This window comes from Narcine bancroftii, chromosome 8, assembly GCF_036971445.1.
Source record: "Narcine bancroftii isolate sNarBan1 chromosome 8, sNarBan1.hap1, whole genome shotgun sequence".
NCBI classification, from domain to species: domain Eukaryota; kingdom Metazoa; phylum Chordata; class Chondrichthyes; order Torpediniformes; family Narcinidae; genus Narcine; species Narcine bancroftii.
This window is the reverse complement of record NC_091476.1, coordinates 40,565,569-40,579,216: the sequence shown is the minus strand read 5'-3', so window position 1 is coordinate 40,579,216 and position 13,648 is coordinate 40,565,569. Positions and strand designations below refer to the sequence as shown.

Below are 13,648 nucleotides of genomic sequence, written 5' to 3'. Positions count from 1 at the left end.
ATAGAGTGAGCTGCCATCTAATGTAGTGAAAGCAGATTCGATCTTGAATTTTAAAAATAAATTGGATAAATACATGGATAGAAGAGGTCTGGAGCACTATGGAATGAGAGCAGGTCAGTGGGACTATCTAGTGTTATTGGTCGGCACAGACCAGAAGGGTTGAATGGCCTGTTTTTCTGTGCTGTAACATTCTATGGTTCTATGGAATGATTTACTAGGTTCAAGAATACTGTTCATCAATCTTACAGCCTGCGGGAAGCTGTTTGCCTGCATGGCAATCTTTGTTTTGATGCACCTGAACCTCCTGCCTGATGGTAGTGGGTCAAAGACTGTGTGATGAATGGAAAGGGTCTTCTATAAACCCTATTTAAGTGATGTTCTTAACAATTGTACGTGCGAGGGTGAGATCATAGGTAAAGTTGGCTTATTCAGAAGACTTAAGGATGATGTGATCAAGTTGCTTAAAATGTTGTAGCAGATACATATTATTGTTGCTAAAAATGATATAACAAATATGGAGAATCTATTTTCTCTGCATAGAGGCAGCCAGAACTACAAGACCATGTACTTGGACCAATTTTAGACTAATGTTAGCATAATCAGAAGTAATTTCATGCCAAGGGTGGGATATAATTAAAGTTAAACACAAAACTCTGTAGATGTGACTGTAGCAAAAACACAAGAATGCTGGAGGAACTCAGCAGTTCACACAGCATCCATGGGAGGTAAAGAGTTCGGACCTGATCCCTTCTTCAAGGTAAGAGTCAAAAAAAACATGCAGGTGCCTGAATGAAAAGACTGGGGAGAAGGAAAGAAAGGGCAAGGGGAAGAGCACAGATCAAAAGACAAAAGACATTAATTCAATATGGAGAGGAGGACAGGCGATAGGATAGGTACAAATTGAATGGGGGAGAGGGGGTTTGGCTCTGTGAGTACAGAGCTGGGGTCAAGGAGAAAGGAAGAGAGAGAGAGAACTAGAGGAAAGGAGACTTAAGGATAGGTGAAGTGGCAGGGCTAATAGAAACTGGAAAGTTGAAGTTAACACCATCTGGTTGGAGGGTGCCCAGAGGGAATATGAGGTGTTGTTCCTCCAATTTGTGGATGGTCACAGTCTGGCAGTGCATGAGACCATGGACATATATATCGGCAAGGGAATGGGGCATGGAATTGAAATGGATGGCCAGTGGGTGACCAGAGTGGAGGTGCTCAATGAGGCAATTGCCCAATCTGCGTCCAGTATCTCCTGTGTAGAGGAGACCACAATGGGAGCACCAGATACAATTAGGACAACCATTACCAAAAGATAGAGGCTCCTGGATAAAATGGAGCTTTCAAGGCTGAGGAAAATACAATTTATTTGTATGTGTGCATCACAAAACTGAAGAGGAGGACAGAAGAAGATGCATGAGAGAGTAGACGCTGGAATCTGAAGCAACAAACAATCTGCCAGAAGAACTTAGTGGTTGAACAGCATCAGTGGGAGGAAAGGAATGGTTGACCCATCAGGTCGGAACCTTTCATTGAGAAGGTGCACCATCCGCTGAGTTCCTCCAACTTCAAAACTAAAAGGAACTGATGCAGAGTAACAGCATTTCATCAATTCACAAAGGAAACTGTCTGACTTCCTAAATCCATCTCCTCTTGTGGCATTATGGCTTGTAATTTAACTGCATGATCACATCCCCACAAGGCAGCTCATTGTGTCAGTAATGCTTTGAGATTAAAAGAAAGAGTTGCATTTACACCCATTCCATGACCTCAGGCACACCCTTGCAGCCTATAAAGTACATTTTAAAGTGATGTAATGAGGGAAATCTGACATCCACTTTGACCGTTGGATTCTTCCAGAAACAGCAATGAGGTCGGCTTCAGGATAATCTATTTTTTTTACTGATTTTTATTTGTGGAATAAATATTGGCCAGGTCACCACAGAAAGTCCCCTTGTCCTTTTTCATTGGTTCCTTTATATCCATTTAGTTCCTTGTGTTAACATACTTGTGAATAATGACCCCTCTGACAGCAATACACTCATTCAGTTCTGCACGGAGAACACCAAATCCAGACCTTGACTCGGATGCTCTAAGATGCAAAATAAACACATCTTTGTACATTGTGAAATTATGCCTTTTCCCTAGTTTGTACTCTACTGCTATGACCCTTGGTGCTTTGTTATCACACAGAAACTGTCTGGCTTGATTTCAGTCAGAAGCTCAGGGCAATTATGTATCACTGTTCAAGATGGACTATTCCATCGACATATAATTCATTTCAGAATCAGAATCAGATTTGCTGTATTGTCATGAACACGTCACAAAATTCATTGTTTCATGGCAAAATTTGCTCTAAATTACTTTTTTTTAAAAATAGCGTAGAAGAAGAGAAAAGGGAGGTAGTGTCCATGGTTCATTGCGCATTCAGAAATCTGATGGCAGAGGGGAAGAAGTTTTTGAATCATTGAGTGCTCATCTTCAGACTCATGTACCTCCTTCCTGATGGTAGCAGTGACCAGCAGCCCTCTGGGATCAACACATGTTTGAGTACCTCGCAGGGGTACAGTGGTGAGAATTTACAACATAATGCGGAGTGAGAACGACCAAGAACATGTAGTTGCCCCTTATCCATCAGAACCTCTGGCTCATGCCTGAATTAGTACTGGCAACAATTCAGCCTGTGAACCTACTCATTGATTTAAGCCATTGCTTCATTGCTGAGTACAACTTGGCTTATTTTTTTTGACCAATTTCAGGACATATCCATTTGTCACCTTCTGAAAGAAAGGAATATGGAAGTCCTTTACAGAATGCGCAGCCAGCTTGCCCTTTCTAGTAATAGGTATGGCATTAAAAACTGCAGGGACATTGTCAGGATGACATAAAATGCAATTCTTTCATTGCCAATATTCAATTTTGCTCATTCTGTTAGAATTGTGTTTAGTTCTAACTCTTCCAGCTAATTATCTGGCACAAGTAGAGCAACACAATACCATTGTGTTCTGTTTAATTGCTTTTGTATTATCAATCAATAATTTCTGCAATCTCAATGTGCTGAAGCTAAATGATTAAATTCTTACCTATCTTGTCTTGCACTGTGTGGTTAGGGAGCATGCTCTGATGTGCCTTATGTTCTTTGTTTTATAGGATTCTCAGCATCTAACCTCTGGGTATAATGGACAAAGTAGGTCACATCTTACTGTCATTTTTGAAAGCAATTTAATGTTCTGCCTGTAATTAAACTTAACATTGGAATGTTAATTGCATGGTGCTGATCCTTTACTGATGGAAGGATCATTTCCCTATGATGAAGGATTATCTGTTGCAGATTGTTAATAGTAGAATTTCACAGGGAGCACCCACAGCTGAAGACAGATCCTGTATAAAACAAAAACAAAGACCTGACACTCTGATGTTTGGTTCTTTTCAGAACGGGGCGATGTTCAAGGGAAACCACCGACCAAGTCAGCGCCACAGAAATCGTGAGTACCACTTGGTTGTTTTCTTTTTTGTAAGCTCACTGGCTTTGATGGGATCAAAGCTGGGTTCATTTGTCAAGGGCTTAAAAGCTGTCAGTAACTGACCTTGGCTTATTTTCCCTCTACTTATGTCCTTCAATAATGCGAGAGGATTTCTGCTAAACTGTGGTGTTAGGGTGCACAAAGTATTGGCCACAACTCAGGGTTACAACTTAATAGTAAAGAAACAGGTGTTTAACTCATCTGGACCTCCTGGTGATCATGCCAACCTCCCACCCTTCTCCATGTCACCTCACCAGTGAGGTTCCATTTCCACCCACCACCGCCCCCACATGTAATTATCGACAACTTTCTGAATACACCTATCTTATCTGCCGTTTCTCGACATGAGAGTGAGCTTTATGTCCCAACGTTCTCTGGGTGAAAATCTTTCTCTTAATTTTCTGACTGTTGCTGGTCAGATAGAAGGACATCCTTAACCTTCTTCTGTTAATCCTCTTCAACAATTTAAAAATAACACTTCAGTTGTTGCTCTAATAGCACCGGGCAGTCTCAAATGTGCACACACACAGATGTCCATGCACATTAGATGGAGAAGAAGGCATTTGGCATGCTTGCCTTCATCAGTCAGGCCACTGAGTTCAGGAGCTGGGGTATCACATTATATCTCATTGGTGAAACCACATCTGGAACATTGAGTGCAGTTTTTATCACTGCCGGAAAGGGTGCAGAAAATATTCCAAAGGATGTTACTGGGATGGGAGTGGTTGACATAAGGAGATACTATAATTCTCTATATAATGGAGGAGATTTTGGAACTCAATACATTAAAAGTCCCCTCTCAGCCTGGTTACTCCCTCTGCTACCCTATTCTGTTGGGTAGGAAGTAGAGTTGTTGGGTGAGCTTTCTTGAAAATGGCATCAGAAATAGTAACTGGAGCAGGCATTTGGTCCCTCAGCTTGCTCGATAATGCGATAAGATCACGGTTGATCTGACCATGTCCTCGGCTCCACATTCCTGCCTCTTCCTCGTGATCTTTGATTCTCCCAGTCCAAAATTCCATCGATCCAGGCCTTGAGTATAATCAATGACTCGATTTCCACAGCTCTCCCCAGCATGAATCTTAAGATTCTCTATTTTGCTGGGAACTCCTCCAAAACTCTGTCCAAATAGGATGGCTTATGATCCTGAAACTATTCCTCATTATCCAGATCCTCACAGTGAACCACAGAGTTTTAAGGTATGGAAAAGTGCCCTTTGCATAGCTTGCCGTACTGACCGAAATATCTTCCAAGAGCTAATCCTATATGCTTGTCGAAACATTTTTCATCCACATATCTCTCCCAATGTCTTTTAAATACCCTAAATGTATCTGCCCCATCATTTCCTCGGGCAGCTTGTTCTGCGTACATACCATTCTCTCTGTAGGAAAAAATAATAATCTCAAGCTTTCAAAATTCCTTTATTGTCATTTAATAGCACAAAATGTTATATTACACAAAATTGCCTTCTGCCTGCCATGTTGCACTGCATCCCTTGGAGTAAAAGGAGTAAAAGAGAGTCCTTTCAGAGTCACTGAATGTCCGTGGTTTTGCCTCGCACAGTCGCTGCATCTAAACACACACCCCTGTTCGATCCATTTGCAACCCAAGCTCCAAATCCAAACCTCCGACACGATCCAGAAGCATTCAGAGCCCAAGGCCCTTTAGGAGCCCTTCTTGCCCTCAGCACCCTTTTAAGTCCCAGTTCTGATACCTGGTTCCCATGAACCAGTCTCCAGCAGCCCACAGCCTGTGCGCGTCCCCGATCGCAAATTGCCCACAGCTTGAATGGGTCCCTCAGCTGCTGAGAAACTCATTGGTCCTCCAAGGCCATTTTAAAATCTTTTCCTTCTCACCATAAACCGATGTTCTCAAGTTATAGACCCTCATACCCTGGGAGAACAATAAATCCTCTCTAATTTCTCTGTCAAATCCTCATGCTTTGAATTTGTGGGAGAAATTAAAAGCATTTTTGATGGAAAAGAGCATCATGTAGCTTCTTGTACAATAAGGCACGTTTTGTTTTATGTGTTTTTTAATGAGAGGGTAGAAGAGAGAGATCATTGTCATAGACATAATCATAATGTACAGATGCACCAAGATTATTATTTGCAGCCAAACAGGTACCTCAGATATACAAATGTAACAATAAACTTTAAATTACCACAATATGCTAGATAGAAAAAGAGATAATAATTGTTAGATGATAGATAAATAAGTAGATATAGATAAAGCATAGAAGAATGATTGGAAATTTGATGGAGTATTCAAAATTATGATGGATTATAAATAAACTAGATGCAAGTAGGCTTTTTATGATAAGGTTAGGTGAGGGCATGGGTAAAGGGTGAAAGGGAAGAAGTTTAGGGGGAATTTCACACAGAGAGTGATGGGAAAGCTGTGAGCTGAAGTGATGAATGTGGGCTAATTTTTAACATTTTATAACAATTTTGGATAGCTACATGAATAGGATGGGTGTGGATGAATATGGACCGGGTGTAGGTTAATGGGAATACACCCAGTTAAAAGGCAGAATAATAGTTCAGCACAGACAAGAGAGACCAAAGGGCCTGTTTTCTGTGCTGTAGGTCTATGGCTCTATAGATAGATGGATAGATCGATAAATAGATAGATGGGTACATAGATATTCACAGTTGTAAATGATGCACAAAAAAGTGATATCTCAGCAATACAAACAGATCAGTTCTTGGTCCCAAGTAGTTTATGGTTTGGGTAGAACTGGGAGGTTCAAGAGCCTGATATCAGTTGAATAAAAACTGTTCTTGAACCAAGAGGTGCTGGACTTCAGTCTTCTGTACCTTATGCCCATAGGAAGCAGTGAGAAGAGGTCATGACCATGGTGACAGTTGCAATCTGTTGGCTTGGTCCACAGGTGTAATGGGCAACTGCTGTTACCAGAAGTAACCTTGTGCAAATGCACAGGCAGGAGGGCTTGTTCCTATCTGCTCACAGAGCCAGACTGTGCCATTTAAAAGATATTTGGACTCGTGTGTTGATCGAGATGGGCAAGCACAGGCAAATTGTACAAGTTTAGATATGTCAACTTGGTCAGCATGAACAAGTTGGGCTGACAGACTTGCATAATGCAATGACTTGATGACAAACCTGCTGGAGTCAAGGGATAATTTGATGACCCTGCTACAAGGATGGACAATGCTTAAGGCAAGTCCTCGTTTGCCTTTACAGCAGACAAAGTGTGAAGTATATCATGTACATTACATTTTTGTATTATTATATGATGATAAAAGGAACCTTTGACCTTTGATGAACAGAATATGCCTGGAATGTAAACTTCAAGTTTAAAAACATAAACTGTAACCTTGGGCGGATCGGATGTTCGGTTACATGGCATAGAATGCAAGTCATAAATATAAGGTGGAATTGGACCTGACAATTGTGGATCTATTTCATTACTGTCCGTGGGAAAGGAATTCTCCCTGATCTATCCTACATGTGACTCCCAGACCCACCAATGTGAGAGCAGATTGACTGTCCGCACTGAAAGGAGTTAGATATTACCGTTAGGGTGTGAAGGGTTAAGGAATATGGGAGAAAAGTTGGAGTCATGTGCTGAATTTAGATGATCATCTATGACCATAATGTCTATTGCAAAATACTCAAATGTCTGATTGGCCTATTCATAGAAATAGAACATTACAGCACAGAACAGACCCTTCAGCCCACGATGTTGTACTGACAGATATAAACCTACTCCACAACAACCTAACTCTTCCCTATCACATGCCTTCTATTTTTTTCTAACATCCATGTGACTCTCTAAGATTCTTTTGAATGTTCCTATTGAACCACCCTCCAACACCACCCATGGCAATGCATTCCAGGCACCCATCATGCAGTGTAAAAAAATCTACGTCTGACATTGCCGCTAAACTTTCCTCCACTCACCTTAAGCATATGTCCTCTAGTATTTGTTATTGATGCCCTGGGAAAAGGGTGCTGGATGTGCACCCTCTCTAAGCCCCTCATCATTTTATGGACTTCTATTTATGCACCTCTCATGCTTCATTGCTCTAAAGAGAAAAGACCTCATTCTTTCCACCTTGCTTCATATTCCTACTCCTATTCCCAATGTATTGGGACAAATAGAGATGCACAATTACTTCTGCCATTGCCTGAGGTGTCCACATTCTCAAAATGGATGAAAAAGCCCAGAAGGAAACCTGACATGTCTCTCACCATTCAAACCTGGCCAGCTCATAAACAATTTGCTCAAGCTAACTTTCAACAGTTAAGAACCATCTGCAAGTTTTGTCCTGCGGTCTTTGTCTTTCCTTGGCTCAGTTTTTATAATGATGATCACTATTTGCCAATCTCTTCATGGTTTCATCTTTCTCTGCCTCTCTAATCTCCCAGGGTCTCCATTTCAACTCAGCTCCAAACTGTCTAAATATCTTGGAGACTGCAGGTACTAGAATCTAGAGCAAAAATAAACCTGCTGGAGGAACGCATTAGATCAAGCAGCATCTGTGGAGGGAAAGAGGCAGTTGACCTTTGAGTTCTGATGCTGGTTCTCAATCCCATCCTTGTCCCTTTCCCTCCACAGATGCTGCCTGGCCCACTGAGCTCCTCCAGCAGTTTGGTTTTCCTTTGTCCTATCGTTTTTTTTTTCGGCTCAATGTTAGGATTTTGCACTGCCTGCATTCCTTTGGGATTTTCTTTGTTCTTTGCACTATTAATGGTCTCAATAAACCATAGGATTAGGAATAAACTCACTGTTCTGTGAACTAACAAAGCTCTATATGGACGTTTGGCTCAATCCATTCTCCTGCCCTAACTGACGGGTATTAAGGTAACCAAGAGACATGGGGATCAATACAGTAGAGAGGTATTGAGGAGAACTACCCATATTCTTACTGAATACAACAAGACGCATGAGGGCTGAATGGCCTACTCTGGCTCCTATTAATTACGCACACAATCCTCAATTCCTCAGTACCACAAAATTTGTTTCGGAGATCATCAATAACCGTGGCCCACATTCATAGGGAAAAGAGGGAGGATGGGAACTTCAAGAATTAAAAGACATCTCAACAAATAAATTCCTTTTTGATACAATCTAATATTGCTAACTTCATTTCTCCTCTGTCTGAAGCCAAGGAAAACAATCTCTCAGCTGTTATATTTGCAATGTTTTGTTCCACTGCAGTTAAGACATAGGAGCAGAAATAGGCTATTGAGCCCATCGAGCCTGCCTTGCCATTTAATCATGAGCTGATCCATTTTCTCACTTTGCCCCACTACCCGGCCTTTTCCCCATAACCTTTGATGCCCTGGCTAATCAAGAACCTATCAATCTCTGCCTTAAATATACCCATTGACCTGGCCTCCACAACTGCATGTTTCAACAAATTCCTCAGAGTTACCTCCCTCTGGCTGAAGAAATTCCTGTTCATCTCTGTTCTGAATATTTGCCCTCCAATCTGCTTCAGAGCATTTGCCCTTCAATCTGCCCATTCTCCTAGACTCTTCCACCATGGGAAACAATCTTTTTACATCTACTCTGTCCATACTTTTCAACATTCAAAATGTTTCAATGAGATTGCCCTCATTCTCCTAAATTCAAATGTGTACAGACCAATAGCTTTCAAAGACGCCTCGTATGATAAATGCTTCATTCCTTGAATCATCTTTGTGAACCTCCTCTGAACCCTATTGAAATGGTTCTGATAACATCTGTTCTAAAGTTATACCAATGCTGATTCATCGTGAAACACAGGAAAGTTGGTCCCAGGATTACTTTCTACTGCCACAATGTGCACTGACAGTGTAAAAACTGAGTTCAGCAAATCTTCTCTCTGGGATGAGCCTTTTGAATTGTGGCAATCTCTGCTCTCAGTTCTGGCCTCTTGTATTTTATTTTCATCACTACACCATTGGCTGCAGCCAAGATCCTAAACTCCAGATTTCCCATCATAAACCTCTCTGCCTTTCCATAAAGATGTCCACTTTTAATAAGTTGCTCATAATCTACTTCTTTTTATCAAGCCTATTGGTAACCTGTCATTGAACCAGTGAACACTACAGCACAGAAACTGACCCTTCGGCCAATCTCATTGGTGTGAACTATTTATCCTGTCTAGTCCCACTGACCTGCACCCAGACCATAGCCCTCCATAGCCCTTCCCATCCGTGCACCTATCCAATCTTCTCCTAAATGCCAAAATTGAACCCACGTCCACCACCTCAGCTCGTAGTTTTGTTCCACACTTTTACCACTCACTGCATGAAGTAGTTCCCCTTGTATGTTCCCTTTAAATATTTCACCTTTTATCCTTAACCCTTGTTCTCTAATTCTTGTTGCACCCAATGTCAGTGGAAAAATGCCCCTTATAATTATCTGAACCTCTGTCAAATTTCCCATCGTTCTCCGATGCTCCAGGGAATAAGTTCCTAACCCATTCAACCTTTCCCTGTGATTCAGCTCTTCAAGACTTGGTGACATTATTAACATTTGCCTAATTATTTCCGCATAACTTTCAAAGTCTGAGGGAAGACATGATAGATTTATAAAATTATGAGAAGAATTGATAGGGCAGGCAGAATCTTTTTTCTCAGAGTAAAAACGTCACATTTTAAAGAAGATACACAGATAGTGGTGGGTGCCTGCAACAGACTGCCAAGTGTATTGATGGAAGAAGTTATAATAGAACCATTTAGGACTCTTCTTGATAGATGTGAATATGCAGGGAACAGAGGAGTATGCATATGTACATGTAAGCAGCAGAGTTTCAGTTTGATGTGGACATATTCAATGCAGATGTGAGCCAAAGAGCCTATTCCTATGACTGTAGTGTTCTATGTTCTATGTCATAGCTTTTCCTCAGAGATATGAAGTGACATTTTGGTAGTACGTTCTCCTGATGGTGGAAAAGATGTGTAAGCTCATTTGATCGTGCATTCAAACTGGATTAGTAAAGCAATCCTATTGCACTGACAGCAGTGTGTTGAGTGAATATAATGCTCAATAATATAATTCATGATTCATTCTACAGTAAAACCCCTGGTATCCGGCACCTAAGGGGGTTGGTAGATGGCGGAGAAGTAAATTTTACGGTTGACTGAGATTGTGTGTTGCGAACCAATAAAAAAGTTTGGAAAAGAGATTGGGTAATTGACAAACTAGCGGTGAGACATGCCAATTCTAAATTTTTGTATTTATTTTGCACGATTCTTTTGCCAGTTGCTTGAATTCCAGATAACGGGATTTTTACTGTTTCCATTTTTTCATGTAGCCAATATTGATACTTTTACAAAGTTCATAAAAATAAATATTACATTTGTGGAACACCCTTGGTCCCCTTATTTATGAAAGGCTATAATAAGATTAGAGACAGTTGACAAGAGAGTGGCTATACTAATATTTTGGGTCAGATGGTTGTATTATCACAAGAAGCTAAACAAATTGGACCTGTGTTCTTTGGAGTTCAGCAGAATGAGGGGTTAACTTACTAACACATATAAGATCTTAAGAGGACATGACAGGGTAGATATTGAGATGGTTTTGCAAGAATGAGTATCATGAACAAGGGGAAATTATTGCAAGATAATGATGAGGGGAGGAAGAGTTACTTAAATCTCTGATATGTAGAGATTTCTTTTCACAGAGTGGGGTGATTTTGGAATTCTGGAAGCTGGGTGATGATAGGTATTTAAAGAGGAAGTAGATAGATTTTTGAATGATGTGGGAATTTTGGGGTACGAAGATTTGAACTGAACCTCATTGAATTGTGTATGGTCATGTGTACTGTGATGCAGTGAGAAACTTTGATTTATGTGTAATCCAGGCACTTTAACCGGAGCACATCTCATGCAAAAATAATACTAAGTGCAGTATCTAGTGTTACAAAAGAACATATACTGGTAGTTAAATAAAAAAAACAATGTAAGGGTCAGATTGAGGTAGGATTTGTGAGATTCAAGAAATTGTCTTTCACTTATATGAGAGGTCCCATTCAAGGGTCTGATAACAGTAAGAAAGGATCTGTCCTTGAATCTGGATGTAAAATATAAAACTTTGCTGGCACAGTGATTGGAATAAAAACACAGCATCCATAGGAGATAATGATAGATAACTGACTTTTTGGACCTGAGCCCTTCTTTAAGGTATATGTTTCCAAATTTGTATCTTCTGCCTGACAGGAATGGGGAGAAGAGAGGAAAGAGGCAAAGATACGCTCTGGCCCAGATTAGCCTGAGTCACACTGAGACTATTGAACGGACCTCTTATTGGTAAAATGATGCAGCCCTTGCAATGTTTTGAGTGAACCCATTCTGTATAACACCATATTTTGCTCTCTTTCTTTACTTTGGACTACCTATTGTACTTAAGGATAAGTTGACTTTCCTGGATAGCACACAAGATAAAGGTTTTCTCTGTATTTCAGTACATGTCAATAGCCAAATCATTTCAGGATGGAGGGGATATGTAGCCAACTCCTGCTCCAGTTTTCTCAAGTTTTATGCTGTTAAAACCTCCCATGTTGATTTTTTTATTGACAATAAAGTACTTTGCCACGCCAATGACCCAGGCTCGAATCCACCGCAGTCAGTGAGGAGTTTGTATGTTCTCGCCATGTCTACATGTGTTTTCTCTGGGTGAACCAGTTTCCTCCCACGTACCAAAGATATATAGAGTTATTAGGATGTATTTGGGTGGCGTTGTCTTGTGGGCCAGAGGGGCCTGTTACCATAGTGTATTTCTAAAAATGACATGTACATGTTGGTGCTGCGAATCATGGAACCTAATTTGTGCACAGTAAGATCCTAGCTACCGTAATGTGTTAATAACCAGGTCAAACTGAGAATCTTCGATGAGTTGGTTTCAACTTAACTAATAGCAGGTGAATTCACTTGCTGCACATTGGAGTGTGTTTAGATGTTCTATGTCCATTTGGGAATGACAGCAACCTGGATTTGAACCCTCTACTGCTTGTAAGGAATTTGTACATTATTTCCATGGCTGTGTGTGTTTCCTCTGGGTACTCCATTTTCCCCCATGTGGGATTAGTAGGTTATTTGGTCAAATGAATGTAGTTGGCTGTGCAGACTGGTGGGCCAGAAGGGCCATTTACCATGTTGTTTCCCTAAATTAAAAAAAAATTAAAAATGACAAAACTCATCCATTCATAGATAATAGGGCATTCAGCCCTCCAATCTGACCCATTATTCAGTGCCCACAATGTTGGTCATGTAATGCCAATATCTCCTCAGTCTTGAAATTCTCCTAGCCAGGCAACATCCTCATGAATCTCTCCCATGCCCTCACCAGGACACTTTCCCAAAGCCCACAATGAACATGATTTTGGCAACCCTCTGCTAAAATACCTCCTTCATCATCTGGATTGCGCATAATGTATATGCCGGTGTATAGGATGACTCTGTATAAGATGACCCCTGGAACATCCATCTAAAATGCAAGTTTGAGCCATACCCTTTGTATAAGATGGCCCACCCAAATCTGGAACAACGCTGATGAGTGGATGCTGTTAAAAGCAAATCACAATATTTTACTTCCAAATGACCCTGTAAAGGTTTTAATTTTATTACACAGTTGGCTCCTGTAACAGGTCGTTTAAAGCCTGTACAGTGCCATCGGCAGTCAGAGTGGACGGATGGACCCCACAGGTGAGTGCTGAGACTTTGTTCATAACTAACAGGGCATGCACAAGATTGCATTGTAGGCAGAGAGAAGATGGCAGCGATGTTGAGCACTGGCAAGGTTAGGACTTTAGTCTCAGCTTATAAGACAACCTGATTTTAAAGTGGCAATTTTAAATTTTGAGGATCATCCCGTCCATCGGGATATGCAGTAATTTAGAAATTCTGCCTGGCCCACAGGAAAAAAGAATCTCAGGGTTATATATAATGATATATATGTACTCTGACAATAAATTCAAACTTTGAAATTTGATCTGTGGAGCTTTGTTCCACATTATATCAGTTGCATGAAATACCTCTTATATGTACTTAGCCACTTTTCACCCCAGTCATGCTGGAATGAAACATTAAGTTGAGTATCTGCATGAAAACCAGAATGTAATCAGTAATTTCTTTTTCCAAACAAAATCACTATACACATGATTACTTGTCTTTTT

At 40.7% G+C, this 13,648-nt stretch overlaps 1 protein-coding gene across 12 annotated transcripts in view; it reads left to right on the top strand.

The window, feature by feature from the left end:
* aff2 (AF4/FMR2 family, member 2) overlaps positions 1-13,648 on the top strand; it is a 587,176-nt gene that overhangs the window by 369,494 nt on the left and 204,034 nt on the right. For all 12 annotated transcript variants that reach the window (XR_011343066.1, XR_011343064.1, XR_011343065.1 and 9 more), the window contains 2 exons: positions 3,139-3,175; positions 3,422-3,473. Coding sequence is in view for 8 of the 12 variants with exons in the window: in XM_069893495.1 (XP_069749596.1) it covers positions 3,139-3,175; positions 3,422-3,473 (89 nt within the window). In the remaining 4 variants the exon portion in view is untranslated. The remainder of the gene's footprint in view (positions 1-3,138; positions 3,176-3,421; positions 3,474-13,648) is intronic.